We start from the raw sequence: 27586 nt of genomic DNA on the forward strand, positions 1-27586 counted from the left end.
TTTGTATTTCAACAAGGACAGCAGAAGATAGACGACCGTAAATAATTTTCCCCTATTCCCTTACAAAGTGGAACTGGGCAGTACTGGTAAGAGTGTTTTAGGTAACACTGCAGCGTGCACAGGATGTGGGACAACACTGGCTTTGTGGAAAGATAAACAGGTATTTTTCGCAATTATCAAATGGATATAACAAAACGCTCTGAATTGTATATTTAACAGACCAAAAAGGAGCAAATAATAGACATTTATTATTAGGGTTTAGATACATTTTAAAGTCAGAATTTATCAAACAAGAATTAGTAAGTCACTTTTTCTTAACTGACCTGTGCTTCTCGAAAGACATAAGGCCCCAAATCCCTACGCCGTTCTAAAATCTTTTCCGCTTGCTCTGGAGGAATGTCTATCTGCAGTGCTGGAGGGATGGATGAATTGATAAAACAGTTGATGATAGCTGTGATCTTGTTTTGGATGGTAGCATCATCACAATGGGAATGACAAAGTTCCTGAAAGACAGGGACCAGCCATTGATGATCTAGAGCCATACTTTAAGATCATAAAGTTATTTTTTTAAACCTAGTAATGAATCTAGAAAGTGAAGGTAAAAAGTAAATATATTAGTATTCTAGTTTCAAGATTCACACTCTTCGTTTTGATTTTTTTTTTGTATAAAAGCGACAGAGCCAAAGCAGCCTTGGATGGCAGTGAGGGACACAATGACAGAGTAGACATCAAAACTTTTGTAGGTCTGTTTTAATAAATACATTGCATAATGGGAAAGTCCCAAACAACCATAATTGAGGAAAGTGGGACAATGGGATTTTTATGTGCCACAATAACTATTGTTGAAACAACAAAAGAAAAAAAAAAGCAATACAAATTTATTGGTACATTAAAATCCACTAAAACATTCCTTCACAACATATTAACTACCCTCTAATTGAATAAGGGAGGTAATGTAAGTAATTCATGATATACAGGAAGACAAGTAGATTGACGTGTTTCACATGGCATTAGACTTCCTCAGGGTCCAAATTCTTGTCTCCAAAGTGTTACAAGGTAGCTGGCAAAAACATATACGGTTACAACACCAATAATATAGACAATCATCAATTCGAAAATGACATACATATATAAATCAAATTAAATAATATATTTATATAACATATCATGTCGAACCTATAGTATGCCAGAAAGTAAAGTTAGCCACCGGTTTTGGTATGTTTCACCACAGTAATTTATGGAGCTTATGCTCTCTTTTTTTCGGGTTCAATATGTGATCCTTGGTCTGGGTGTTTTTACTCTGTGGATATTTTACCATTCGGGTGTGTATCAATATGGCTGACATGGGTATCCCTGTTGTTTATGTTTTTTCTTATTTTTGCAGTTTATTCCACCCATATGTACTCTTGAGAGTGTGTGTGTTATGCCCCATACACACGTGCAGATTATCTGCAGACTTTTGTCTGCAGACTTACCAAAACCATATAATATGAGGTCAAACCTAAACATTTTCAATTTGTATGCAATCCGGCAGGCCCTTGCACTACATAGAAAAGGTAAGTCTGCAGACAAAAGTCTGCAGATAATCTGCACGTGTGTATGGGGCATAAGGAAACTGTGTCCTAGGCAAACTAAATACATCTGGCATGTTTACTCTGTTATTTGGTAGTCTATCTTGTCGATTTTACTATCTGGGGTGCTTTTTTAAGTAGACAATTCTGCACAGGTATGTAAGACATTCCTTTACTTAAATTGATGTTTTGGTATGCTGCTTTTTAGCACTAACTTATTAATATTACCCTTAGTGCGAGTGTTGTATACATACATACAATTTTTTCATACAAGGACTACTGTGCCTCTTGGACTAATGTCCGGGATGATGGCTTCTACATATCTATTTATACAGCTGCTCCCATTCTTGGTTGGAGATTACTATGTAGTTTGAGCTCAAATAATGAAGGTAGGCTTGGAGTAAGCCTCATTTATTTTTAATCCTGTCTTTGGTTCCCCTCTTAGTGTTGACTCCAGCTTACACTAGAGCAGTGGTTCTTAACCTGGGTTCAATCGAACCCCAGGGGTTCGGTGAGTCAGTCTCAGGGGTTCGGCGGGGGGGGGCAACAGGGCAATTGCTCCCCCTGAGAAAATATTACTGATTGTGTGCCCTCCTGACTCTCCCCTGGTGTGTGCCCTCCCAGCCCCCTGGTGTGTGGCTTTACTGATCCCTGTACACTGTCCTATCCTCTGTCCTGTCAACTCCTGTCCTCTGCCCTATTCTCTGTACACCATCCTACAGCCTACTGACCACTCTATCCTTCCCTACAATCAACTGACCCGTATATACTGCCCTACATACTACTGGCCTCTGTACGCTGCCCTACATCCTACTGACCTTTCTACACCGCCCTAAAAACTACTGACCCCTATACACTGCCCTACATGCTACTGACCCCGTTACACTGCCCTACAAACTACTGAGCACTGTACACTACCCTACAAACTACTGACCACTGCACACTGCCCTACAAACTACTCCCTACTGCACACTGCCCTACAGCCTACTGACCTCTGTACGCTGCCCTACAGCCTACTGACCTCTGTACGATGCCCTACAGCCTACTGACCTCTGTACAATGCCCTACAGCCTACTGACCTCTGTACACTGCCCTACAGCCTACTGACCTCTGTACGCTGCCCTACAGCCTACTGACCTCTGTACATTTTACTTTGTATGATACGTTTAATTCAGTTCTGAAAACAACACCTTATTTTCTCGCAGTGCCCCTCCCGAGACTAGACTCATAAAATCATATTTTATTTTTCCAATTGAGAAGGGTTCGGTGAATGCGCATATGAAGCTGGTGGGGTTCAGTACCTCCAACAAGGTTAAGAACCACTGCACTAGAGGGTCGACGTGGTATGTCATATATATACATTTTTTTCCTTTCATTTTCTCCATCTTTTTTTTGGCTTTCCCTCTCCCTTTGTGATTTTGTTTTGGTTGATAATTCGATTTATATATGTGTGTAATTTTTGGATTAATGGTTATTTATGCTATTGGTGTTGTAACCTTTTATGTTTTGTCAGCTACCACGTGACGCATTGTAGACAAGAATTTGGATCCTGAGGACGCTTAATGCCAAGTGAAATGGGTTTAACTATATAACCTCTCTTATTCAATTAGAGGGTAGCTGATGTGTTGTAAATAAATGTTTTAGTGGATTTTAATGTATGAATAAAATTGTCCACCTTTCCCACTTTCCTCAATTATGGTCTGATGGGACTTTCCCATTATGAAACGTGTTTACTTTTGGGGAGGTGCCTGTTAAACTCTGCAAATGAGACCCTCCACCTTGTAAATAAAATGTTTTATAAAATAGCTTTACAGACCAGGGTTTGTCTGCACTAAAAGCAAGCATTAGATACTTTTCAATTTACAGAGATTCCACTTCTAAAATTATATTTTCTTTGTATTACAAATGTTAACCAGAGATAACAAAAGCAGTAAAACATTCCCCTCCATATCAGTAATAAAGTGATCAATACCTACTAAGGAAGTTTTGGGCAAGTTATATGATTTACAGTAACTTCAAACCTAGCCTTGGAAGGAACGTGCAGTCAACAATTTTGCTTAGAAAAAGGTAACAGATATATAAAAATATTTCTAGAACTTGTAACAAATATTGAACCTATTGATTCAGGATCTTTGGAATGTGGCAAATCTCTCATTTGCAGCACAGTAAAATTGTGGTTAGGGTTGCAAATAAGGACATAGTTAACCAGTAGTTCATTTCTTGTTGCTAAGTAATTAAAATTGACAACTAACGTTTAATACTGTGGCTGTAAAATGGGATTAAAAAAAAAAAAAAAAAAACAGTCATAAGTAAGCAAGCGGTGGTTTGAGTAATATGCCTAAGGGCCTTTATTTGCATTTGTGCTTCTTAACCTCACAACAGAAGGTATTGTAAATTCAAAAGCAACTCAGAAACAGCTTGAAGCATTTTCTTTGGAAACTGAAAGTCAAACGAAAGCAACCTAAATATGAGCTAAAGTGTCTCACAAATCTGAAAGCATACAACATTTGACTAACTTCTAAGTTTGAATCCCATATTTACACAAGGCTCTTGCAGAGGCCGCAAGGTACTGGTGTCAATAAAACAGTTGTTGCCCAATCTAAAAGATTACAGCAAGATCAGAGAAAAATTGTGTTATCTTGGCACCTTTGGTCTTCTGAATATGGATGATCTCAGTGTAAACACCCATTGAGTGGTCTTATTTTTCTGACACCCCCTGTGTCTGAGGACAGTTATACTTGTGCACATGTCCTATCATGTCATGTTAGCATACTGAGACACAGTTCAGCATGTATCTTTACTGGTGCACAACCTGAGTATCAATACTAACAACAACATACTAAGCCATTCACAAATCCTGCCTGGAGCTACATCACCAATCTTGACTCAAAATATCACCTAAAAGGTCTTCTCCACTCCTCCCAAGACCTCTAGCTCTCTTGTCTCTTCCTCCCATGCTCATCACCAAGACTTCTCCAGAGTCTCTCCCACCCTCTGGAACTCTCTATCTCAATCTGTCCAGTACCCTGGCCACCTTTGGGCGATCCCTAAAAACCCATCTCTACAGGGAAGCCTATCCCACCTCCACCTAACAACTGAACTTTTAATTCTTCCATCGCCTTATCCCTTACAGTGATTATTACCTTTTTGTACTACTTGCCCCACCCTTTTAGATTATAAGTTCTTACGACCTTTACCCCCCTTGTATTTTATTGTATTGTCTCCCTTTATATTGTAAAGCACTGCGCAAACTGTTGTCGCAATATAAATCCTGTATAATAATAATAATAATAATAATGTACTGGGGACTGGCTAACATATCTAAGTACTTCTGGTTTTTACACATTGATTTTTATGCAGATAAAAATACACATAAGATTGTTTTAAGATATAAAATGATGAAGTCAAGTCTTTAGAAATGATACATTTTTTACTCACTTTACAATTAACAGACATACCTTATACTTTTGCACTTCTTGCCAAAACAGCAGTCCATTTTCAAAGTAATCTCCCTTGAGAGATATGAAACGCTGGAACTGGCTTGCAGTGATGGGGTTCAGTAAAGCTTTGCGGAAAGCGATAATTTCTTTGGAGGAAGAGACCCATTTAGTGTCTAGATGCTGTAAGGAAAAAAAAATTTGAACACAGTGTTTACCAGACTTTGCTCTGTTGTGTATCACTATCACAATCTTTGCAATATCTAACATGTAGTATATAAATGACCACATGACTCATCTATCTACACTGCCAGCATCCACTTACTGAATGTAGGACATTGACCTATCAGAAACACCCACTGGTGCCCCTGCAAGCCAAAATACATGGTTTACCATGTTCCTCTGCTACTGATAACTGACACTAAAATATTTATGTTCTGCCATTAGGCAATACTGACCAAAAATTCTAAAACGCTACACTATCCACTACAGTGATAGTAGGCAAGTACTTCAAAAGGACCTTAGAAAACACTGCTTTAATACATAATGGGGTTGATTTACTAAAAGCAAATAGACTGTGCACTTTGCCAAATGCAGTTGCACTCTGCAAGTGCTCCAGAGCCCAGTTCTGCTGACTTCCATCATCCAATTATATGCAAGCAAAAATGCTGTTTTCTTTTATTTTCCTTGCATGTGATGGGTATTCTTTGTAAAGTGAAACTTGCAGAGTGCAACTGCACTTTGCAAAGTGCACAGTCTGTTTGCCTTTAGTGAATCAACCCCAGTGTCATGTTAAAAAATCTTTTGTACTGTCAATGACCAACAGCAACAAACCAGTAACAGCTTTTATCTTTAACCACTTGCTGCCCGCCCACTGTCAAATGGCGGAGGAGTGGTGCGGTTCTCGTTCTGGGATGACATCAAATGACGGCGCCCCACAATGGCCGTTCTTGCACGCCCGTGGGGTGCGCAGCACGGCGATCATAGCTGCACCGTGTTCCTAGGACATGGCGCGACCCCTATCCTGGTAAAGAGCCAATGACACGGCTTTTTATCCATGTGATCGGCTGTGTCCAATCACAGCCGGTCACATGTAAATGCGGAAGTGTCGTTCATTGCCGCTCCTCGCCTCACAGTGTCAGAGTGTATGGTGAAGAGAGACGATCAGCAGTTCTTCCTCGAAGAGGTGACCACGACAGGTAATCAGGGCACTGATCATCAGTGCCCTGATTACAGAAAGCCCCAGCAGAGCCCATCTGTGACACCATTTAGTGCACATCGGTGACAGCAATCCTTGCCCATCAGTGAACCCATTCAGTGCCCATCAGTGACCCCAATAAGTGCCCATTATTGATGCCAGTCAGTGCCTGCCCATCAATGCCCATCAGTGCCACCTATCAGTGCCCACCAGTGCCACCTATCAGTGCCCATTAGTGCCGCCTATCAGTGCTCATCGGTGCTGTATATCAGGCCCATCAGTGCAGCATATTAGTGCCTCCTCATCAGTGCCACCTAATCAGTGCCTTTCAGCGCCTCCTCATCAGTGCCCATCAGTGCAGCCTATCAGTGCCCATCTGTGCCGCCTCATCAGCGCACATCAGTGAAGGAGAAAAATTACTTGTTTACAAAATTTACTGACAGAAACTAAGAAAATCTTTTTTTTTCCAAAATGTTCTTTTTTTAAATAAAATAAATATAAAATCTAAAAACCCAGAGGTGAGTAAATACCACCAAACGAAAGCTCTATTTGTGTGGGAAAAAATTATAAAAATGTAATTTGGGTACAGTGTTGCATGAACGTGCAATTGTCATTCAAAGTGTGAAATAGCTGAAAGCTGAAAATTGGCCCAGGCAGGAAGGGGGTGAAAGTGCCCAGTAGGCAAGTAGTAAAAGTGGCCATAAAGTGATAGAGACATATGGGATCAAATGGTAATAGTTGCGGCAATTTCAAAAACACTGCAACTTTTTGGCCCTACTCAGACAACATAAGATTTGGTCATACGTGCTGCTAAAAGAACTTTTTGTTTTTCTAGCATGCTTTTTTTGCCTTATATTTTTTTTTAATGCAGTCTCCAAATGATTCTAGGTTACCATGATTCTAGGTTACAGGATCTCACCAAAATTCTCATCAAACCAAATTTGAGGAAAAAAGTTTCCTACAAACTGAATCCCTCCCACTAAAATATTATTTGTTACTGTGACGATGTTGCCTAATCATTGCAATGTCTGTATTTGACAGCAGTCTTGGCTTGACCAGTGAAAACAACCTGGATTATTTGGGGGTCTATTTGACTTTACAGCTGTCGTCCAGTATAAATGTGAACTTAGTGCCAGCACACAAGCCCTGATAAAGGGGAAGTTTTGCGATTTTATTTTAGCTTTGCGGTGCTCTTATCATGCTGATTTTCTATTACGCTGGAGGCAACTCCAATATAGAAAATTTCCCAAATAATAGCGACATGAAATAATACTGAATAACGTCAATCCAAATAATCTACCTTCCATACTCCCAGTTTCTTCTTGTTTGTTTGGAATATGACATCCTCTGCCACATCCTTCATCTGTGACTGGAGAGAAATCAAATACACTGTTTACATATTCAAAATTTCATATACAATTGTTACAAAAAAATTACAATATTTTAGCTACCACAGAATCTATCGCACTAATACAACCATGGACAACATGGTATTTCTGGGTCCCACAATAATAGGGAAGATAGAGATTGACAATTCTTAAAAAAGAAACACCCATCCATCCACCTTCACACTTCTTACTGCTGTAGAGGACACAAGGTGCGCAGCCTGAGCAGGTCAGTACAAATGTATCTTTGGTAAGGAAGAAAAGGAGGTAGATGGCGCTCCCTATATAGGCAGCACCATCTACCTCCTTTTCTTTCTTATTATATTTTAACTATATATCCTTGGATTATAGTTTTAGAGGTGGGCCGCAGCCAGTTGTATTCGATACACTCATATCCCAAGCGCGGATTTATTTACACAAATGTATCTTTGCTCTGCTGTGACCTCTAGATATTGCAAAGGGATTTAAAGGTATTCTAAGACCCCAAGGGACATATAAGCCTGCCAGTGTCTTCTGGATCTTCTCCTAACTGATGTAAGTAGGAGTATCTCCGGAGGATTCCAAACCAACTCTACTGGCACCTCTTAGTTCAAATACGCAGCATTTTATTCCAAGGTGCCCAAAAACAACCACATTCTATTACAAAGAAAAAGCTTTGATTATAGATGATCGGCATATAACACTCTGATGAAAATTGGCTCTCAGCTTTCCCAAGAACCTCCTGCTTCAGGCAGTCATATCTCCTTATAGACTCTCCATCCAATAATTGGCCATAAAAAAGAAATGCTTGGTTTGTCCATACGGACTTCCTTATAGGGCTACCATGTGGTTACGTTACTGAACTTTTATAAACCACTCTTTTAAATGAGTGATTATTTAATGGAGCGCCTATTAGGAGATATGACTGCCTGCATTGGGAGGATCCTGGGAAAGCTGGAAGCCAATTTTCATCAATAGAGTGTTATATGAGGATCATCTATGATGTGAGGCATTGGTTTTTGGTTGAGTTTATTCAATCTACACTGTGGGAGTGGTTATCACAAGCACTGCATTAAGATTGAAATATTACTGAACATTTATGGATACGATTGGTGATTTATAGCACACACTTATGTGGAGGTATTTTTTATGACTATTTATGTTATTTTGAGTTATTTGTAATTTTGGTCACTTGTATTTGATTGCATTTTAGAATTGAGGTTATGATGTGCAGCACCACCAAATGTATGTATATATTTTGTTTTTACATACATTATAGATAACAGTGACTAGGCCCCATGCTGTGACCTCCTGCTTTTTTACCAGTAAGCTTCCCTTTCTGCATGTACCTCCCTGCACAGTCTAATGGCTCTCTTTTTTACAGAACCTGTCGATTATTACAGAAAACTCACCCTACTAATGTCCTTATTGTTAGTAGATGATAGCTGATGGGAAGATAAGGAGCAGGATCTCAAAGCAGGGTGAGTATGATATTGACAAATGGTCAGAGGAGTAGTACCTTCTCAGTACTTGATGTTAGTCTCTGAAGTTAATATGTGAAAATGTATTGCATTAAACAAAGTGTGCTTCTTACTTGCATCTTCTTGCGTTCCCTGTATTCTTCTGTTGAAAGGAACATAGGAAGCCATTTCTTCTCTATCCTCATCCGGACATACTTCTGTATTTCAACAAGGACAGCAGAGGATAGGCGATCATGAAGAATTTTCCCCCAACCCCCTGCCAGATTCATCACCTGCAGAAAAGGATGAGTCAATGGGTGGCTATGCCATTTTCTGTTTTAGGTTAACGTGTTTAAAAATGATCTAATTTTTGCTAATTTTCTTTGAACAGTAATGTCTGTTTTATATATACATATATATATATATATATATATATATATATATATATACCTCCTTTAAACGTCCTTCATCAACATTTTTCTTGGTAAATATGTTTCTAAAGGTGCTATTGACATGAAATTTGTAGAGCAGGACTAGGAACTGGACATCATCACCCCTCTACTGCTATTGGGTATTTTGGGAAACAGGGATCCATTTTTCCCATTCCTCATTGTCATGTACATGGGGGCCCAAACCTATCTATGAGGGCTGATGGTGATACCAGTAATGCACATTATTCTTTACTAAGAAATTGTGCGATGGTACCAATGTAATATTTTTAATCCTTTTGTAAATTCTAATAAAAAATTAAATTTTTAAACACTTGCCGACTGCTCACGTTGCTGCTACTGCAGCAGAGCGGCTTGGCTGGGTCTGGCGACGTAGACCTACATCGCCAGATACCTCCCTCTCTCGGCAAAGTCGGGCCAGGGGAGGAGAGGTGGTCGTCGGGGAAAGACTGAGGAAATCCGGCCGCTTGTGTAAACAAAGCGGGCGGATCTCCTCTGTGACAGGCAGGGACAGATCACAGGATTCAGCATAGCTTAACCTGCGGTCTGTGTCACACAACCCCCTCCCCCCACACACGTCAGTAAGCATGAGGCATACATTTAACCCCTTGATCACCCACAGTGTTAACCCCTTCCCTGCCAGTGTCATTATTACAGTAACAGTGCAATTTTTTTAGCACTGATTACTGTAGTAATGTCACTGGTCCCCCCAAAAGTGTCAAAAATGTCAGTAAGGGGTCCGATCTGTCTGCCGCAATGTCGCAGTCCCGCAACAAAATCGCAGATCGCCGCCATTACGAGTAAAAAAAAAAAATAAACAATAAAAATGACAAATCTTTCCCGTAGTTAGTAAACGTGATAACTTTTGCGCAAACCAATCAGAATACGCTTATTGTGATTTTTTTTACCAAAAATATGTAGCAGAAAACAAATTGGCCTAAAATGTTAAAAAATTTGGATTTGTAAATTTTTTTTGGGGAATGTTATATATCAGAATGTGAAAAATACAGTTTTTTTTTTTCAAAATTGTCACTCTTTTTTTCTTTTTTTTTGTCACACAGGTGATCAAATACCACCAAAAGAAAGCTCTTTTGTGGGGGAAAAAATACATTAATTTAATTTGGGTACAGCGTCGCACGACCGCGCAATTGTCCGTTAAAGTAACACAGTGCCGAATCGCAAAATATGGCCTGGTCAGGAATGGGGTAAAATCTTCCGGTCTTAAAGTGGTGTCAAAGACATGTAGCTAAATACATTTTGGCCTATATATATGACAAAAATTGAATATATTGGATATTTTTTAACTGTCAAAGTAGAAAATGTAAATTTTTCGCAAAATTTTCGCTGTTTTTTTATTAATATCGCAAAAAATTAAAAGCACAGAGGTGATCAAACACCACCAAAAGAAAGCTCTGTTTGTGGGGAAAAAAGGACGTAAATTTCATTTGGGTACAGCGTTGCATGACTGCGCAATTGTCAGTTAAATTTGCGCAGTGCCAAGTTTAAAAAAGTGGCCTGGCCGTTCAGCAGGAAAATCCTCCGGTCTTAAAGTGGTTAATGATACCTGAGTTTGCAGTGCCATTAAAGTCCAGTTTCCTTTTTATATTTACAAATACTGTATCATTATGGATGAGGCACAGTTAATCAAGTTATGGTCACTCTGCGTTGACATATATTTTTTGAATTCTAAATTAAAAAATAATAAAATTGCTTGCTCATCTTATACCTGTTCTTGCTGGTCTCTCGTAGCTGGACTGTTTGGACCAAAGAAATATTTTTTATTAAGATATTTATTCTTTATATCCTTTGATTTTTCATGTCTTTTTTCTTTATCTTTGTGAGGCATTCTTCTGAGCTGCTCAAGGTCAATCCAGCACATTAGATCCATGCTGAAAAAGTAATAAAAAGAGCCCCATGAGAACGTGAAGCAAATGGGCAGGATAACTCAAGAGCTCTATTTCTTCTTCCCAGTAAAACATTTACCTAGCTGCAAAACATACTTTAATTTTAAGGTTTGACACTGTTATGCAAAAAGCACATGAAAAGACTTTTACATTTTAGTAGTCAATTTATATATTTCATTAGCAAAAAATAGAAAAAATCATAATTCTAGGGTGGCAGAAAACAATTTTAAAACTGCTCAGTGGGAAAAATATGATGTTGAAATGTATTCTAAAAGTCGATGTAAACCTTCCCTGGATAACATTTTTTTTGCCAAAGCACCATGCATTGTATAAAACTGCCATTCTTTTTTTTTTTTTTTAAAGCATACAGTGCTGCTGTATTCTTGTTCTGGACCGGCTTACTGATAGTGAAAAGGGTGGACCATGTCTGTGCGACACTTGCCTGCATGGCTATTTGTAGTCTTCATCAGGAGCATGTATGACAGTGTGACGACAAAGAGGCACAATTGGGCGAAAATTGTCTCCCCTTAACAGGAGGTGTTTAAACAAGGATTTTCACTGCAAGATCACCATCAAGTATTTTAATCAAAGCTGCATGTTTAAAAAGATTGAAAACAACCATTGGAATTGCGTTAAAGTATATCTACTTGTTTATTTGTTTATCTATTTATTTGGATGGAGTAGGCTATGGTTAAATCCCTGTTAATTTTTTACCAACTTTTTCCTATTTGAGAGATTTTCCATCACTTCCTGTCCTACAGACACAACAGGAAGTAAGAGGAAATATCTGCACTATGAGGGAAGTCCTCTTTTAGACAGCTGTCAACAGACCATGTGTCCCCTTTAGAATATTTCCCCTATATTCATATTCTGGTGACAATCCAAAAATCTTAGATTTTCCATCACTTTTGGTCTGAGGGACACCAGTTACCAGAACAATTGCAGAGAATTATAGACAGAGAGAAATGAAAATAAAAACATTCAAAAAGCCTTCACTGTCAAAACTTTTTAAATTAAATCTTAAAGTGGTTCTAAAGGCAGAAGGTTTTTTTTTTATCTTAATGCATCCTATGCATTAACATAAAAAACCTTGTGTGGAGCAGCCCCCCTCAGCCACTCTAATACTTGCTGTGGGGGCACTCGGCAGGAGGGAGGGGTCAGGAGCGCCGGTGAGGGGCTTGAGAAGAGGTTTACATGAAGGTTTGGTGACTGGATTTTTGGATCTTCTTTAACCGGTTGCCAACCGCCGCACGACTATATACTGCGGCGGTCAGCCCCGGCCAGGCAGAGTGACGTATCGGTACGTCACTCGCCTGTCACTGACTTGCGAGCCAATTGCGGGCTCGCCGCGGCTCATTCACAGACAAGTCAGTGCGTGTGACCGGCGGACTCGATTTCCGCCAGTCACACTGCGATCGCTCCTGTGAAGGGAGAAAGACAGAGCGGCTTATGTAAACAAGCCGCCTGTCAGTTCTCCCTGAGTAAAAGTGAAGATCTGACCGTTCTACTATGTAGAACCGTGGATCTTTGCTTTTACACCAATAGCAATGTCCCTGCACAGTTAGAAACACGCCCCTAGGACACACTTAACCCCTCCCTGTCCAATAAAGTTAACCCCTTCCCTGCCAGTGTCATTTTTGCAGTAACAGTGCATATGTATAGCACTGATTACTGCAGTAATGTCACTGGTACCCCCAAAAGTGTCAAAAATGTCAGTCAAGGGTCCGATCTGTCCGCCGCAATGTCGCAGTACCGAAAAAAAAATCGCAGATCGCCGCCATTACACGTTAAAAAAAAAACACCAAAAATGACAAAAATCTTTCCCTTTGTTAGTAAACGCGATAACTTTTGCGCAAACCAATCAAAATACGCTTTTTGCGATTTTTTTTACCAAACATATGTAGCATAAAACAAATTGGCCGAAAATGTTAAAAAATTTTGATTTTTACATTTTTTTTGGGGAATTTCATATAAAAAAAATTTGAAAAATATTGTTATTTTTGCAAAATTTACGCTCTTTTTTTGTTTATAGCGCATGATCAAAAAATCGCACAGGTGATCAAATACCACCAAAAGAAAGCTCTGTTTGTGGGAAAAAAAGGACGTCAAATTCGTTTAGGTACAGCGTCGCACGACCGCGCAATTGTCCGTTAAAGTCACGCAGTAAAAAAATCGCAAAAAAAACCCTGGTCTTTTAGCAGCCAAATCCTCCGGGGCTTAAGTGGTTAAAGGATACCTTTCCTGATAGAAATATGGAGGCTACAATATTTGATTTTTTTTTACTCTACAAATTCTAGTTGCCTTGCTGTTATGATGACTCTTTACCTTCGTGTGGGCCACTTATCCAGGAAAGGACTTTTCTTGGACTTTTCTGATATGTATTTTTGTTCCAGGTCTGTGATTCAGAATGTATTGAGATCTACGGGTCAGCATAATAGCCACGCAACAAGCGTTTTTCAGATGGAAAGCACAGGCCCTTCTATTTTTTTATTTAATGACTTATATAACAGTTTGGGGGCCCTTATATCATTTAACTTCTTACATTAGCCAAATGCCAAAAGGAAGGAGTAAGTAAAGCACATGTGATCCCAAAAACAGAGTGAAGATAAAGATGTTAAGGCCCTGATGCAATCTTGAAATCAAGACCCCACACCTTCACAAACTGCCTGATCAGCCCTCCCTTACAAATTTTCACTACACTATACCATACAGAAACAAAACCTATGAAGAACTTGGAAATGTTCATAGAAGATCCTCCAAGCAGCTAATGAGTGGCTTGGTGATACAACCCAAAGCAACCCTTGTCCTTGGTCTTGTAAAAACAGAAATCACATGACCAAGGCAGGGGATGCATGGGGCAGCCTTACTGTTCCAGTCTTCAGCAGCTTCCCTGTCTGCCATTGAATAATTTATATGAACAGTACTCCACTCTGCAATATTGTAAGTGTAACTACTGTATAATGTGAAGAAGTTGAGTGTGGGAGAGCCTGGAAATGACCCAGGTCTGCCAGAACAGGGACTGTTGTGATCCTGGTACCTATGCCACTGCTTACAAATACTTGTAGTGGTCCGTACAAACAATCAGAAAATCGGACGAAAAATACTGCTTTCGAATCGATAATCTGATCGTTAGTACACAGATTTCGAGAGCCGATCACGACATTTCATCCGGTGTTATTCATTCGGACAAGCACAAAAGTTTTCTCGTACGAAACCAGATCATACAATTTGCGTTTAGTCAGTACAAATGTCGTTCGAAAAAACAATACAAATACATTGCAACATATTACATCGCTTCCCATTTTTTATTCTGTTGTAGGAGAATTTTCGTAACTTTAGTAAACTCTTTATTTTCGATATGCGACTAGCATGCAAAAAAAAACAAAAACTGGATGATCTGTCGTCCAATTTTCCGATCGTGTGCACGGGCCAGAAGACAGTAGAAGTCATGCTGTGTGTACACCCACCCTCATAATGGCATCATCATAACTGCCAAGGAAACTCAGTATGGAATGTCCTTTAAATTCATATAAGCATAGCTTCAATTTTGTTCTTAAGTCAGTCCTGATCAGCTATGACATGTGGAGGAAGAGAAGTAGCTACAAGCATGCTATTTTTTCAGCCTATGTAGCACTGTTAGAGCTCTGGAGTCCCTATGACCAACTTTTTTTTTTTTTAATGAAAGCATGGAAACTTTCCTACAATGTTATTGGGACTTAGTTATGTGTTTAGTTTAGATGTCAATAGTGTCTTAACCCTCTGCCTGTGTTATCCTGAGTGGGACACAAAAATGTTCTTTATTTTCTTTATAGAAAAAAAAATAGTAAAAAGATAGTATATGCTTGATGTATCAGGTAGTGTTTAGAACCCGCATCTTAGGTGGGCCAGCATCATTTGCCAGAGTGAGCTGCTTGTATACTTTTCTTATTGGTTCTTAGGAGCCTCTCTATTGCCATAGATACTGGTCTCTGAGCTTGACCCCATGTGGGAATAATTTACACCCCCCCCCCTTTATTTTATGTTTCCTCCATGTTTGCTGGTGGTTTTTTATATTATTGTAAACTCCTGACAAAGCTCTAGTTTTAGCGAAACATTGAAAGTTTTAAGCATTTATGTACCTCTATGTTTTTGATTTTTAGAATTAGGGACCTCCACTAATGTGTGAGACTACCCCAGAGAACCCCCCCCCCCCCCCCCATCCACAAGCCGTATTAAGGTTGCTGTGGTATTGCAGTGTAGAGTATTCCTTTATTGGACATTGACCACCAATATCAGATTGATATCATTTTATTCGGAATGGCAAACTTGAGAACTGGAGCTGGAGAACAACCCCCCCTTAACTAATTCAATACCGGGCACTTTTACCCCCTTCCTGCCCAGGCATATTGTCAGCTTTTTAGCGCTGCTGCAGTTTGAATGACAATTGAGCGGTCATGCAACACTGTACTCAAACAAAACTTTTAGCATTTTGTTCACCCAACTAGAGCTTTCTTTTGGTGGTATTTAATTAACGCTGGGTTTTTTACTTTTTGCTAAATAAACATAAAAGCCAGAGAATTTTGAAAAAAAAATGTTTTTTTTTTTTTGTTTCTGTTATAACATTTTGCAAATAAATAATCTTTCTTCAAAAATGTAGGTAAAAATATATTCTGCTACATTTGTTTGGTAAAGAAAAACACTATTATTCTGTGTGAAAGGTATAGAGTCCACAAACTATGGTATATACTGTATATCTGAAAATTGATCAATCCTATTGTACTGACAGTCTATCTCAGTTCTTGAGGCCCAAAAACAGAAAGACAGTACAAATGCCCCCCAAATAACCCTTTTTGAAAAGTAGACAGTCAAAGGTATTTAGTAAGAGGCATGGCGATATTTTTGAATTTGTAAATTTTTGTCAGTATGAAGACAACAAAAATGAATTTTTTTTTTTAACATATTGTCACCAGTGCAGTACAGAGTTATCATATCGTGGGTGTGGTGGTAATCAGGGACACTGGCTTAATTTTTTTTCAATTTTTTGTTTTTTAACACACTGTGACCAGAGTAATAAAATGATGCCATAGTAACATTGTACTACTTTGGGAAAGTAATCAGGATTTTTTTTTTTCATATTATGTTTGCATATAGCAGTGCATTGCTATAAGCATGCATTTTACTGAATGAAACCAATTCATTCAGTCTGTTCTGTTTTGATTAGCTGTGATTGGCCAGAGCTAATCATGTGGTACAGATGGGCTGGGATTGGCCCTGTCTGTACCATGTAATCACACTGACCAATCACAGCTAGAAACACAGTTGTATTCAAAGAATAGCATGAAAGGAAGACATCCATTGTTTATAACTGTCATGTGACCTGCTGTGATTGGTCACGGCAGTCACATGGTACCGGCAGTTAGCCAGTGCTCGGATTGGTCATCTGCCGTGCCCTGTGGACACGTCCGGTGACAGATCACGCTGCTGTGCGACCCTGCAATTGGCGTGTCCTGACAGGATGTCATATGACGTCCAGTCAAGATAACTGAACCACCTCCTGCCCGTCAATTTTCTATTGCCCGGGTGTTAAGGTGTTAAAGTGAAAGGTATACACACAGTTATTGGTATACATTTATAAAAATTCCTTAATTAAGGTTATGTTTTATACTGGCGGCTTTTAGTGCGTAGAGCAACGCACCCTCGTTCATTAGTAGTTAACAGGGAAACACTTCCACTGCAGTGAAGGTGCAGGCAAGGTGCACCCGCCTGAAAGAAAACGTGTTTCTTTCTGTGAAGAACACCTAATAACTTCACACTTCCATAACCCCACACTGTTAAATACACACTTGTGATACGTTTCTTGTAAAATACACTGTGAGACACCTAGGGAGCACATTTGGCCACAGTGAAACTGGGAGGAATTAATGTGCCCATTAAAACGCTGGCACTGGTTCTGCTGGGAAGCCGCGTCCGGCTTGAGGCAGATGTTTTTATTCTGTACAACACTGATAACACGGGTTTTGGGAATTGCCAAGCTCAATATTAATGCCTTTTGAACAAATGTAATATATGTGTGCCTAGACCCAATCAGTTTTTCCTGTAAGCCTAATTTATTGGGCACATTTGCATGAAAAGGTTCATGTCATAACACACGTGTGAAGAATGTGAGAATGATTTATGAGTCTCAAACAAACTGGCAAAACTGCAAGTACAACAAAGTTCTAGAACAAAAGGCATTACTAAATATGCAAGGAAGGCTATCATGTTGTAAAGTTCTGCGCAAACTGTTGGCGTTATATAAATTCTGTATAATAATATTAATAATAATAATAATAAAGGGGCTCAATGTCAATGCTTTTCTGAGATTCAGTGGGGCCAGTTTTAAAAATATATCGCAAATAAAAAAACAGAGGTAGAGCTGTTGCCCATAACAATCAATTAATAATATTTAATATTAGTATTTATACACAGCGCCAACATATTCCATGCAGGTTTATGGAATACATAGAACCATTTATGTGAATCCCTGTAAACCAAAGAACTTCACAAACGTTTATCTCTACTGCAACCATATACGTTACAGCCAACTTATGCCTCATACACGCGTATCGATTATTGGCCGGGAATTTTTGGCCAACGTCCGATCTGCCGATTTTCGGCTTGTTAGTATGATGCATTCGACAACCGACTCCGACTTTTCGGCCGTAAAAAAAAATCTAGTGTGCAGGCTATAAAATTTTTGTTGGCGTCAACACAACGGCCGATTTTCCGTCAGTCAGTACAGATTTCGGCAGACAAAAATCTGATGAGCAAGACTGGGCATGCTCAGAGAAGAAAAAACACACGGAAAGTAAACCAGCACATGAAATCACTTCTGAAGTAGATTTTTGTTGGGCGAGAAAATTCGTGTGCAGTTTAGGCACATTCCAACCAACAAAACACCACCCTGGACAAAAGTCGGACGATCGGTCGGCCGATAATCGCTGCGTGTACGAGGCTTTAGGAAGGTGCAAAAAACTTGTCGTTAAGTCTTGCTTTGCTTTTTTATTCAACTAGAGCCCTTGTAGAAACCTACCAAAAACACATGGAGAACATACAAACTCCATGGAGACAGTCTCTCTGGTCCCAGATTTACAAGAAGAAAGTGCTAAAACTTAGCCACTATGCAAGTCCAGTAAAGATTCAATGTCCACTATAGGAGAACTTACTGGTTGCTATATGTGACAGTTCCACTTCTGCTCTGCTTTTGTTTGCTGACTTTTGGACATTTGGTGTTTGTCACAGGCTGATGCATATGGTCTGCTCAGTTTTGCATTATTTCCCTGCAGATAATGTCTACCTCAGCTATACCTGTTCTTCCACATATATTGATTAGTGTGACAAGGCCAGGTGCATAGGTACAGCAAAGTAGCTCTCTGTGACGTCACACATGGCTGTTATTATTGCCATACTTTAAAACTTTTCTATGGTAATAGCACTGAGCTAGGGAACCTCCGATTGAGTGACAACAGAATTCTGAGAGGAGAAAATAAAGGGATCCTACATGTCTGAATGTGTCTTTATAGCCCCTTACTCTGACTCTTTAATGTAAACCTTTCTTAAGGAGAATATGTAGGCTGCCATTTTTGCCATCCCTCTGCATATACTGTACTAGATGCCTGGCTTTATTGACTCCCCTGCCTTAAGTGTCCATTCACACTAGCACGACTTGTCAGGCGACTTGGTCAGCCTGACAAGTCGTGCACCGTCGCTCCCACTGTGTAGTACAGGAGCCGTTCTAATAGGAGCGACACAAGTCGCTCCGACTTAGAAAAAGGGTCCTGTACTACTTTGGGGCGACCTGGAGGCGACTTGCATTGACTTCCATTATGTGAAGTCCGTGCAAGTCGCGCCGAAGTCGCGCTGCACGCGACTTCACAGGTCGCCCCCTAAGTCGGAGCGACCTAATGTGAACGGGGACTTATTAATGCTTTCCCTTTCAGAGTCAATGACCAGGAACAAGTATGGAAAACAGGAAAGTTGGCAATAAAAATCAAAGATTAACATAGTGGGCATCACATCCCTAAATAAAGGAGAACAAAGAAAATTTAAAAATAAAGATTTGGACTTTTAAGGTCGCACAAATAAGATCAAAGAATAATTAAAAGATACTTTGTTCCAACATATATCATTGATTAAAATACACCACAGTAAGAAAAGTGGTAGTCACCACTAACCCATCTTATAAACAATGCTATATCACAAAGTACAGCTGTTGTAAAAATATGTCACATTGCAATAACAAGTTGAAGATCTTTGATAAACAGCAATGATTATTCAATACAAGAAATCTGTAGTTCTTCAATGCGTTTCACAATGAGCTTCATTGGGAAGAAATACTACATAATATAGAAGTGTATCACCCATTCAAAGGATCCTATGAGATGTCACCAGTCATAGCCCAAGCATGGACACCACCAGAGTTCAAAGGGGGCCATTGGTGGTCTGCAGGAAGAGGAAACAGAGTAGCATACCAGTGTTAAAAAAAAAAAAAACATATATGTAAAAAAGGGACCAGTGACTGGTGTCATCTCATGGGATCCTTTAAGTTTGTACAAAACATCTATACTATGTAGTAGGGATCGACCAATTATCGGCAAAGTCGATATATCGGGGACCGATATGCACTTTCCCCGATATATCGGAATCGCCCCTTAGGTTACCGATATTGCAGATATTTCGTGAAAGTGCATTACCGGAGTAGAGCCTGCAGCTAGAGGCATCACCCCGATACCAGCGTCCATAGCCAACGGTCGGCTGTCTTTTAATTACAACCTTCCGCGGCTCACCCGGGTCTCCCGTCCCACTGGGAGACACAGGCAACCAGCGTGCACAGCCCCTGAAGACCTGATCAAAGCCGCATTCGGCTCTGATCGGGTCTCCATGCAAAAACCTGGAAGTGATGTCATGAGTGACATCACTTCCGGGTACTGTCTGGCGCCAGATTCAAAAAATGACAGCATTCAAAACAGCCAAACTTGGCATTTTGAATGCTTTGAAGTGCAGAGGAGGGGTTTGGAGTCTTTTAGACCCCCAGATCCCTCCACAAGAGTACCTGTGAAAAGAAAAATATATTTTTTAAATGTACAAAAATATCGGTCAATATCGGCCGATACCGATATGCATTGGCCAAAATATCGGTATCGGCAACGAAAAACCGATATCAGTCGATCACTACTATGTAGTATTTCTTCCTGATGGAGCTTATCGTGGAAAGTGTTGAAGAACTACATATTACTTGTGTTGAATAATCATTGTATTTATCAAACATCTTCAAATCGTTATTGTTACGTGACATATTTATACAACTGCTGTACTTTGTTATATAGCACTGTTTATAAGATGTGTTGGTGGTAAATACAACTTTTTCTACTGCAATAAACTTTTATCAAAAATAAATGTTGAAATAAAATATCTTTTAATTAATCCTTAATCCAATTATCTGCATAATTGTTCTGGGTAAGTAAATACAAGCACTGAGATCAACCCTATTGTGTTACAACTGCACAGCGAAGACCCCTTTGAAAGAACTTTTTTCCTAAGAGATGGTGATATTACATGTTTTTCAAATACAGATAACTTACAGAAGATCAGCAATGTTAATAATTCACTCATATTGTGTTAAGTACAGGTTATTAATCATTTCTGTACCTTGCAAAATTTTCCTCTAAGAAGGAACGAAAGTGCTCCAGTTCCATCCGATGACGCACCAGGGTGCCCAGGTTGTAATTCCTGTACTCCTCGGGTACCAACTCCCACAGGTTGGGCTCTTTAGGGATGTCAGGAGGTAGCACAAAGGTTGACTTCTTAGCTTGATCCTGATAAGACAAATTTTCATTACATTTATTCTGCTTTAAGGAATGATAACAAAGTCAGGTTTAAATGGGGTATCCAACCCATGAGCTGTGTGTTAAAATGTGTTTCTATTCTTTTTCTATGGCTCTTTTCACACTACAGCATTATTTAATGGCTCAAATGTTCTGTATACAGCAGTTCACAAACTCCTATAGAGGGTCAATAAAAGTCATTTTTAGGAACATGGGCTGTGAACTGTAAAAACATGTAGGAGCCACTGATTTTTAAAGTATATGTGTGGCTGCAGCCAAAAATGGCTGGTGCAAGATTCATAAGTTAAATCTGCTGAGTGTGATTTATAGAGAAAACATAGGACATGAAAATGTAGCTTTTTCTTTACCAGCAAGCAACCCTGGATTAACTATTTAGCTAAAGTAAAAATTGCACATAGGTAAGGTTTTATGGTAGAGAGCTCTGTTCTGACAGTGGTGATACAATGGATTTTCCCACCCTGCAAAGCAGGGAATAAAATTCATAACCCTTAGTGAGAGCAACACACAAAGTACACAAAAACACTGACTAGGCACAGACTTAACCCTTTAATCGCCCTAGATGTTTAACCCCAGCCAGTGTCATTAGTACAGTGACGGTGCATTTTTTTTAGCACTAAGCACAGTATTAAAGTGGAGTTCCACCCTATTTTTATACTTACCTCCATCTTCTCGCTCCGGGTCACCTGAAAAAGAAATGGATAATCGCATATTTTTTTTTTTTTTACTTACCTCGTAGCGAAGAAAAAATACTTACCTTACTTCCTTCTTCCTCCTTCCTCGGCCGCGGCCCGTCGTCACTTCCTGGCTCTGCAATGATTCCTGGGAGCTGAACGTCATAGCTCCCAGGAATCATTGCGCCTGCACCGGCCCCGACGTCAGTTCTGGGTCGCGCGCGTCATTCCCTTCTAAACAGCTTCTGGGCATGCCCAGAAGCTGTAGAGGGATGACGCGCGCGACCCGGAAGTGACGTCGGGGCCGGCGCAGAGCATCGTGGGACCAAAGAAGGCGGAAGAAGACGCCGAAGGGGATCTCGCTGGCTTCAAGCTGCCCACATCTGAGATGGCAGCGCTGGACAAGACGTTTGCAAGGTAAGTATTTGTCCTAACAGGTAAGTGCAACCCGGGACAGATCAGAGGCTAGCCATTGTGGAATGCACTAGCCCTGACTGTCCCGGGGGTATTAAAAAAAAAAAAAAAATCCAGGGTGGAACTCCGCTTTAATGTCACTGGTTCCTTACAAAGTGTCAAAGGTGTCATTAAGTGTCCGACTGTCTTCCAAAACAGTCCAGCTAGAGGTCGCTGATTGCCACCATTACTAGCATGTATATATGAAAAAAAAAAAATTCCAGTATATATACCTTAGCTTGTAGACACTATAACCTTTAAGTAAATCAATAAACGTACGCTGATTGGGATTTCTTTTTACCAAAAATATGTAGCAAAATACATATTAGACTCAATTTATGAAGAAATTTAATTTTTATATTTTTTGTTGGATAAGTTTTATAGCAGAAAGTAAAAAATATATATTTTTTTTTTCCAAATTGTTGGTCTTTATTTGTTTATAGCGCAAAAAAATAAAATGCAGTGGTGATTCAAATACCACCAAAAGAAAGCTCTATTTGTGGAGAAAAATGACTTATATTTTATTTGGGTACATCGTTGCATGACTGCGCAATTGTCAGTTAATGTAAAGCAGTGGCGTATTTCAAAAAATGGCCTGGTCATGAAAGCTCTTCCGATGGTTAAGTAGCTATTCAGATATAATAAAAATAAAACTATTCTATAACATTTAGAGCATAAAATAATATTTAAATGTACCTACTTCCCAAATCTCGAAATATTGTCTTGCAGCTGTAGTTGCTTGTGGAGCAAGCTAACCCTACCTTTTTATGTGCAGTTTAGACACGTGTGCTGAGGTGGCAGAGAAGACAGTACAAATTAGAGAGGGTTGCCACAAGGACACTTCCTCCAACTTCCTTTCAAGTTGCAAGAACAAGGAAGGATCAATGGTAAATACTAGCAATTCAGGCCAGACATCAGATGTGTGAGTGTCTGTTCTCCAGAAGCCACACTCCCTGAGCATTTTTGTACAGTCAGTGGTCCTCAGAGTGGTAAATAGATCTCTACGTTGTGTAAGGTGCGAGTAAGTGCACAGAGGTTCACAGGGCTACTGAAATAATTATGAAAGAGGCCTTGGGTGGCTACAATGGCTTGGACTGTCAACTGGATTTCCAACAAAACAAAAAAACTGGTGCTCAGATAAATATTTTCCAGAATACAGAAAATACTTGCTACATATTACATAGCCCTCTGGTCCACTAGCCCTTGGCAATTTTGCCAACAACAATCACAAGAGCAGTTGCTGCAGCCTTCTCATTCATTTCATTCATTCATTTCTACCAGGATGCCCAACTGTCTTAAAAGCTGGGCAATCTTCCCTATCTACCCTACTAGTCCTGCTAGACCAGCTGTTTAGCCATCAGAGGTGGTGCTTGGGAGGACAGAGGAAGCTCAGGGTAGTATCACACTATGTGGTTGAGAACATCAATTGAATTTTACCTACAGAGACAATGAAGTCTTACCATTACAGTAAGTGGTCATTTTCAGTGGGAATAATGGCACTTTTCCACTGCAAGTACCGGCTCGGTTCTACTCGGCCCTGCTTGGCCCGGTTTGCTTTTCCACTGCTGGTACTGCATGGTACGGTGTTGGAACGGTTCGGTACGGTACGGTATGGTAAGTAGTACTAAAGTTAAGTGGGTGGGATAACAACGGGGTGGGTGTGATTCTCTGACCAATCAGTGGCTAGTAGTGACTGCATGCAAAGGATTGTGGGATATGGTACCGGGTATGGTACCTGTTGGAACCACAATCGAGTAGGTACTGTTTTTGAGAGCCGTACCGTTCGGTTCCATGCAGTGGAAAGGCGCCGCCGTACCGTACCGTACTGAACCGTTCCTACACTATACCATGCGGTACCAGCAGAGGAAAAGCACAAAAGCGAGCCGAACCGTTCGGTTCCATGCAGTGGAAAAGCGCCATTAGTTAACTTTGGCAGTATGTTATTATACTGTATGTAAAGCCAAAACGTTTTTTTTTTTTTTGTTTTGTTTTATGTAAGGAATAGTTTATGTGTACCTATGTCCAAAATCAAAAATTAATTATATGATTCAGTCTATCAGTAGCATTAAGTCCCTGTTCACACTGGGGCGACCTGTGAGGCGACCTGGTCGCCTCACAGGTCGCCGTAGGTCGCCTTCCATAGGGAAGCTGCGGACCCGTTCTAATAGGAGCGACAAAAGTCGCTCCGACTTAGAAAAAGGGTCCGGAGCTTCTTTGGGGCGACCCGGAGCGACCGTCATAGACTTCAATGTTATGAAGTCTGTGCCGGCCGCTCCGAGGTCGCGGCGCGCTGCTCGCACCGTGACCTCGGAGGTCGCCCCCCCCAAGTCGGATCGCCCCAGTGTGAACGGGGCCTAACACAGCTGTTTTTGTTTTTCTTAGTCCCCTCTGTATTTTTGTTTAAAACCTGGTCATCCAGTCAGTAAATCTGCTGCTTTTCAACTTTTTTTAACAGACCAAGCTGCCCAGCAAAGGTGAAAGTTAGAGGGCTGAGACAAATTATTTAACACAGACAGAGGTGCTTACAATGGTGAGTGTGTATTTATTTATGTAAAACCTTTTTACCGAAAGGAAAAAAAATGGTTGCTGTATCCGCTTAATAATTGTGTGCTGGAGTTCAGCTTTAAATTGTTAGTCACTTATGTAAAGTCCATCTTATGCTGGCCATACACCTGCCAAAAAATTGTTTGAAAATCTGTCATTTGGTCCGATATAGAAAATTGTTTTCAACTTTTCAGAGCCGAAAAAATTCGAAGGAACAGTTCTGTAAATCTGCCGGCCGAACGATAAAGGAACGATAAATTGAAAGGTTAATGTGTTTCTCGGCCGACCTGTTTGCACTAGGTATATGTGACAAACTGAATTCATTCATGTCCATTGAACGATTTATCGTTTGAAATTCGGTCATTACGTGATGGCACGATTGTCTGCTCTCAGGGCCGATTTTTCATTTTTCGAAAATTAGTTTGCCCGATATTTCGGCTAGTGTATGGCCAGCGTAAATCTATCAGTCCATCTAACACTACCCTCTCAACAAATTAACAATGCTGCTAGCCAAGGGTGGCTACGTTGCTCCCCCATAGATACAGTGGAGGATTGAATGTAGCTGCACTAAGACAGGAGGTGTGTTACTGGTCAACACCAGATGAAACTAACCACTTGCCGACCAGTCACATTGACTGTACTGCGGCAAAGTGGTTCGTTATTGTCTGGCGACGTAGACCTACGTCACCAGACAATCCCGTCTCTCTGCGCTGCGCGCGCGCCGCGCGCGCGCCGCCGGAGGCTCGCTCCCGCTGTATTCAGTTACAGCGGGAGTCGGGCCAGGGGAGGAGTGGTGGTGATCACCGCTGCTCTTCCCCGATCGTCGGGGATCGAGTGTGGAGATCTGCCCGCTTGTGTAAACAAAGTGGGCGGATATCCTAAGTGACAGGCAGGGTCAGATTGCAGGGTTCAGCATAGCTGAACCTGCGATCTGTCCCTGTGTCACTCAGTCACCTTCCCCCACACACGTCAGTAAGCACCAGGCATATATTAACCCCTCCCTCTCCAATAAAAATTAACCCCTACCCTGCCAGTGTCATTTTTACAGTAACAGTGCATATGTATAGCACTGATTACTGTAGTAATGTCACTGGTACCCCCAAAAGTGTCAAAAATGTCAGTCAAGGGTCCGATCTGTCCGCCTCAATGTCACAGTCCCGCAAAAAAAAATCGCAGATCGCCGCCATTACTCGTTAAAAAAAAAAACACCAAAAATGACAGAAATCTTTCCCTTAGGTAGTAAACGCAATAACTTTTGCGCAAACCAATCAAAATACGCTTATTGCGATTTTTTTTACCAAAAATATGTAGCAGAAAACAAATTGGCCTAAAATGTTAAAAAAATTTGATTTTTACATTTTTGGGGGGGGAAATTTCATATAAAAAAATGTGAAAAATATTGTTATTTTTTCAAAATTGTCGCTCTTTTTTTGTTTATAGCGCAAAAAGTTAAATCATCAGAGAGGAGCTGAACCCAGACGTTCTGCAGAGCTGACTGAAAGGAAGACACTGGAAATGATCTGATTCAGCCTACAGTGAGTACAGATCTGTGTCTGTTCTGGCACCAACAACACACATGTTTAAGCCTGTCAAGAACTACAGAGTGTACCTCGCAGGCTCCCTGGTTTGGCCTGCTTTTCCTGGTTTTACTTATTGTATCCTCTGTTTCCCCCGTCTAGTTGCATTACCATGTGGATTATCGCACCAATCTATCCCTTCTCACGTGCTACTGAGCTACTGGGCTTTGTTCACCCTTGCTTCGCCTGCTGCTTGGCCGCGCCTCCCCACCTGGGCACAGAGTGTTCCCTTTATGGGGTGCCTGTGGGTTGGCTAAGCCAGTCACAGAGTCCTGGCCACAGCCCCCCTGGTTGCCTCTTATCCACCTACTCCTAAGTTTCACCCATGGTTATTGTAGCCATTATTTTGTTAGCGCATCTGGCTTGTACTCATCTTGTCACTCTGTTTACCAATTGTTGTTACCTGTTTACTTTGTTCTCCAATAAAATGTTTGAACCAGAAAAAGAGCTTGTGTTACAAAGGGGCTGTTGAGACAGAATAATTACCACTGTTTAAATGTTGTTGTTGGGGCTAGGAGCCCTTTTCCCAAATTCCCTTTTCCTTCTATCCTTGCAAATGAAGAAGGGGATTATTGAAAACTACCATTGTTTTATTTGTAAATTAAGTTGCGCTAAGTATGATAAATGGAGATGTAAAGTCCATAAAGTCCCAATAATAAATGATGATGACAAAATCCTAGATGTAATCCTGGACCAGACTCCCTTAAGGGTATAGGCTTACCAGATTCAGGTAAGAGAAAAGCAGATGCTCTATAAATCTTGTCACCTTGATAGAAGATCCAGGCCCACGTGAGCGATAGACTCAATGGTCATTGGATCATGAAAGAAATGTAAAATACGCAATAGCGTAAAACCCAACAACTAGGTAAATATCACCAATGTGACTTGAGGATATCATGTGTATAAATTAAACCACCACCAAAGATCACTGTTATCAGTGAACAAGTGTAAATTGAAGAAATTGGTATGTGTTAAATACCCCTTACCAAATATAAATAAGGGTAGATATATATAAATCAATAAATTCCAGCTGAAGTTGCCTCTTACCAGACGACAATGATAAATGTGCCAAAGTGAAAAAAACAATGATGAGAG

At 40.3% G+C, this 27586-nt stretch overlaps 1 protein-coding gene across 2 annotated transcripts in view; it reads right to left on the reverse strand.

The window, feature by feature from the left end:
• Positions 1–27586, reverse strand: part of RGS22 (regulator of G protein signaling 22) — a 150500-nt gene that overhangs the window by 7601 nt on the left and 115313 nt on the right. For both annotated transcript variants that reach the window (XM_082257561.1, XM_082257562.1), the window contains 6 exons: positions 21050–21216; positions 11206–11368; positions 9165–9323; positions 7507–7575; positions 5030–5191; positions 324–503 (listed from right to left, as the gene is read on the reverse strand). In XM_082257561.1, the coding sequence (XP_082113687.1) occupies positions 324–503; positions 5030–5191; positions 7507–7575; positions 9165–9323; positions 11206–11368; positions 21050–21216 (900 nt within the window). The remainder of the gene's footprint in view (positions 1–323; positions 504–5029; positions 5192–7506; positions 7576–9164; positions 9324–11205; positions 11369–21049; positions 21217–27586) is intronic.

Source organism: Pelophylax lessonae (assembly GCF_965119305.1).
Source record: "Pelophylax lessonae genome assembly, chromosome: 5".
Lineage (NCBI taxonomy): Eukaryota > Metazoa > Chordata > Amphibia > Anura > Ranidae > Pelophylax > Pelophylax lessonae.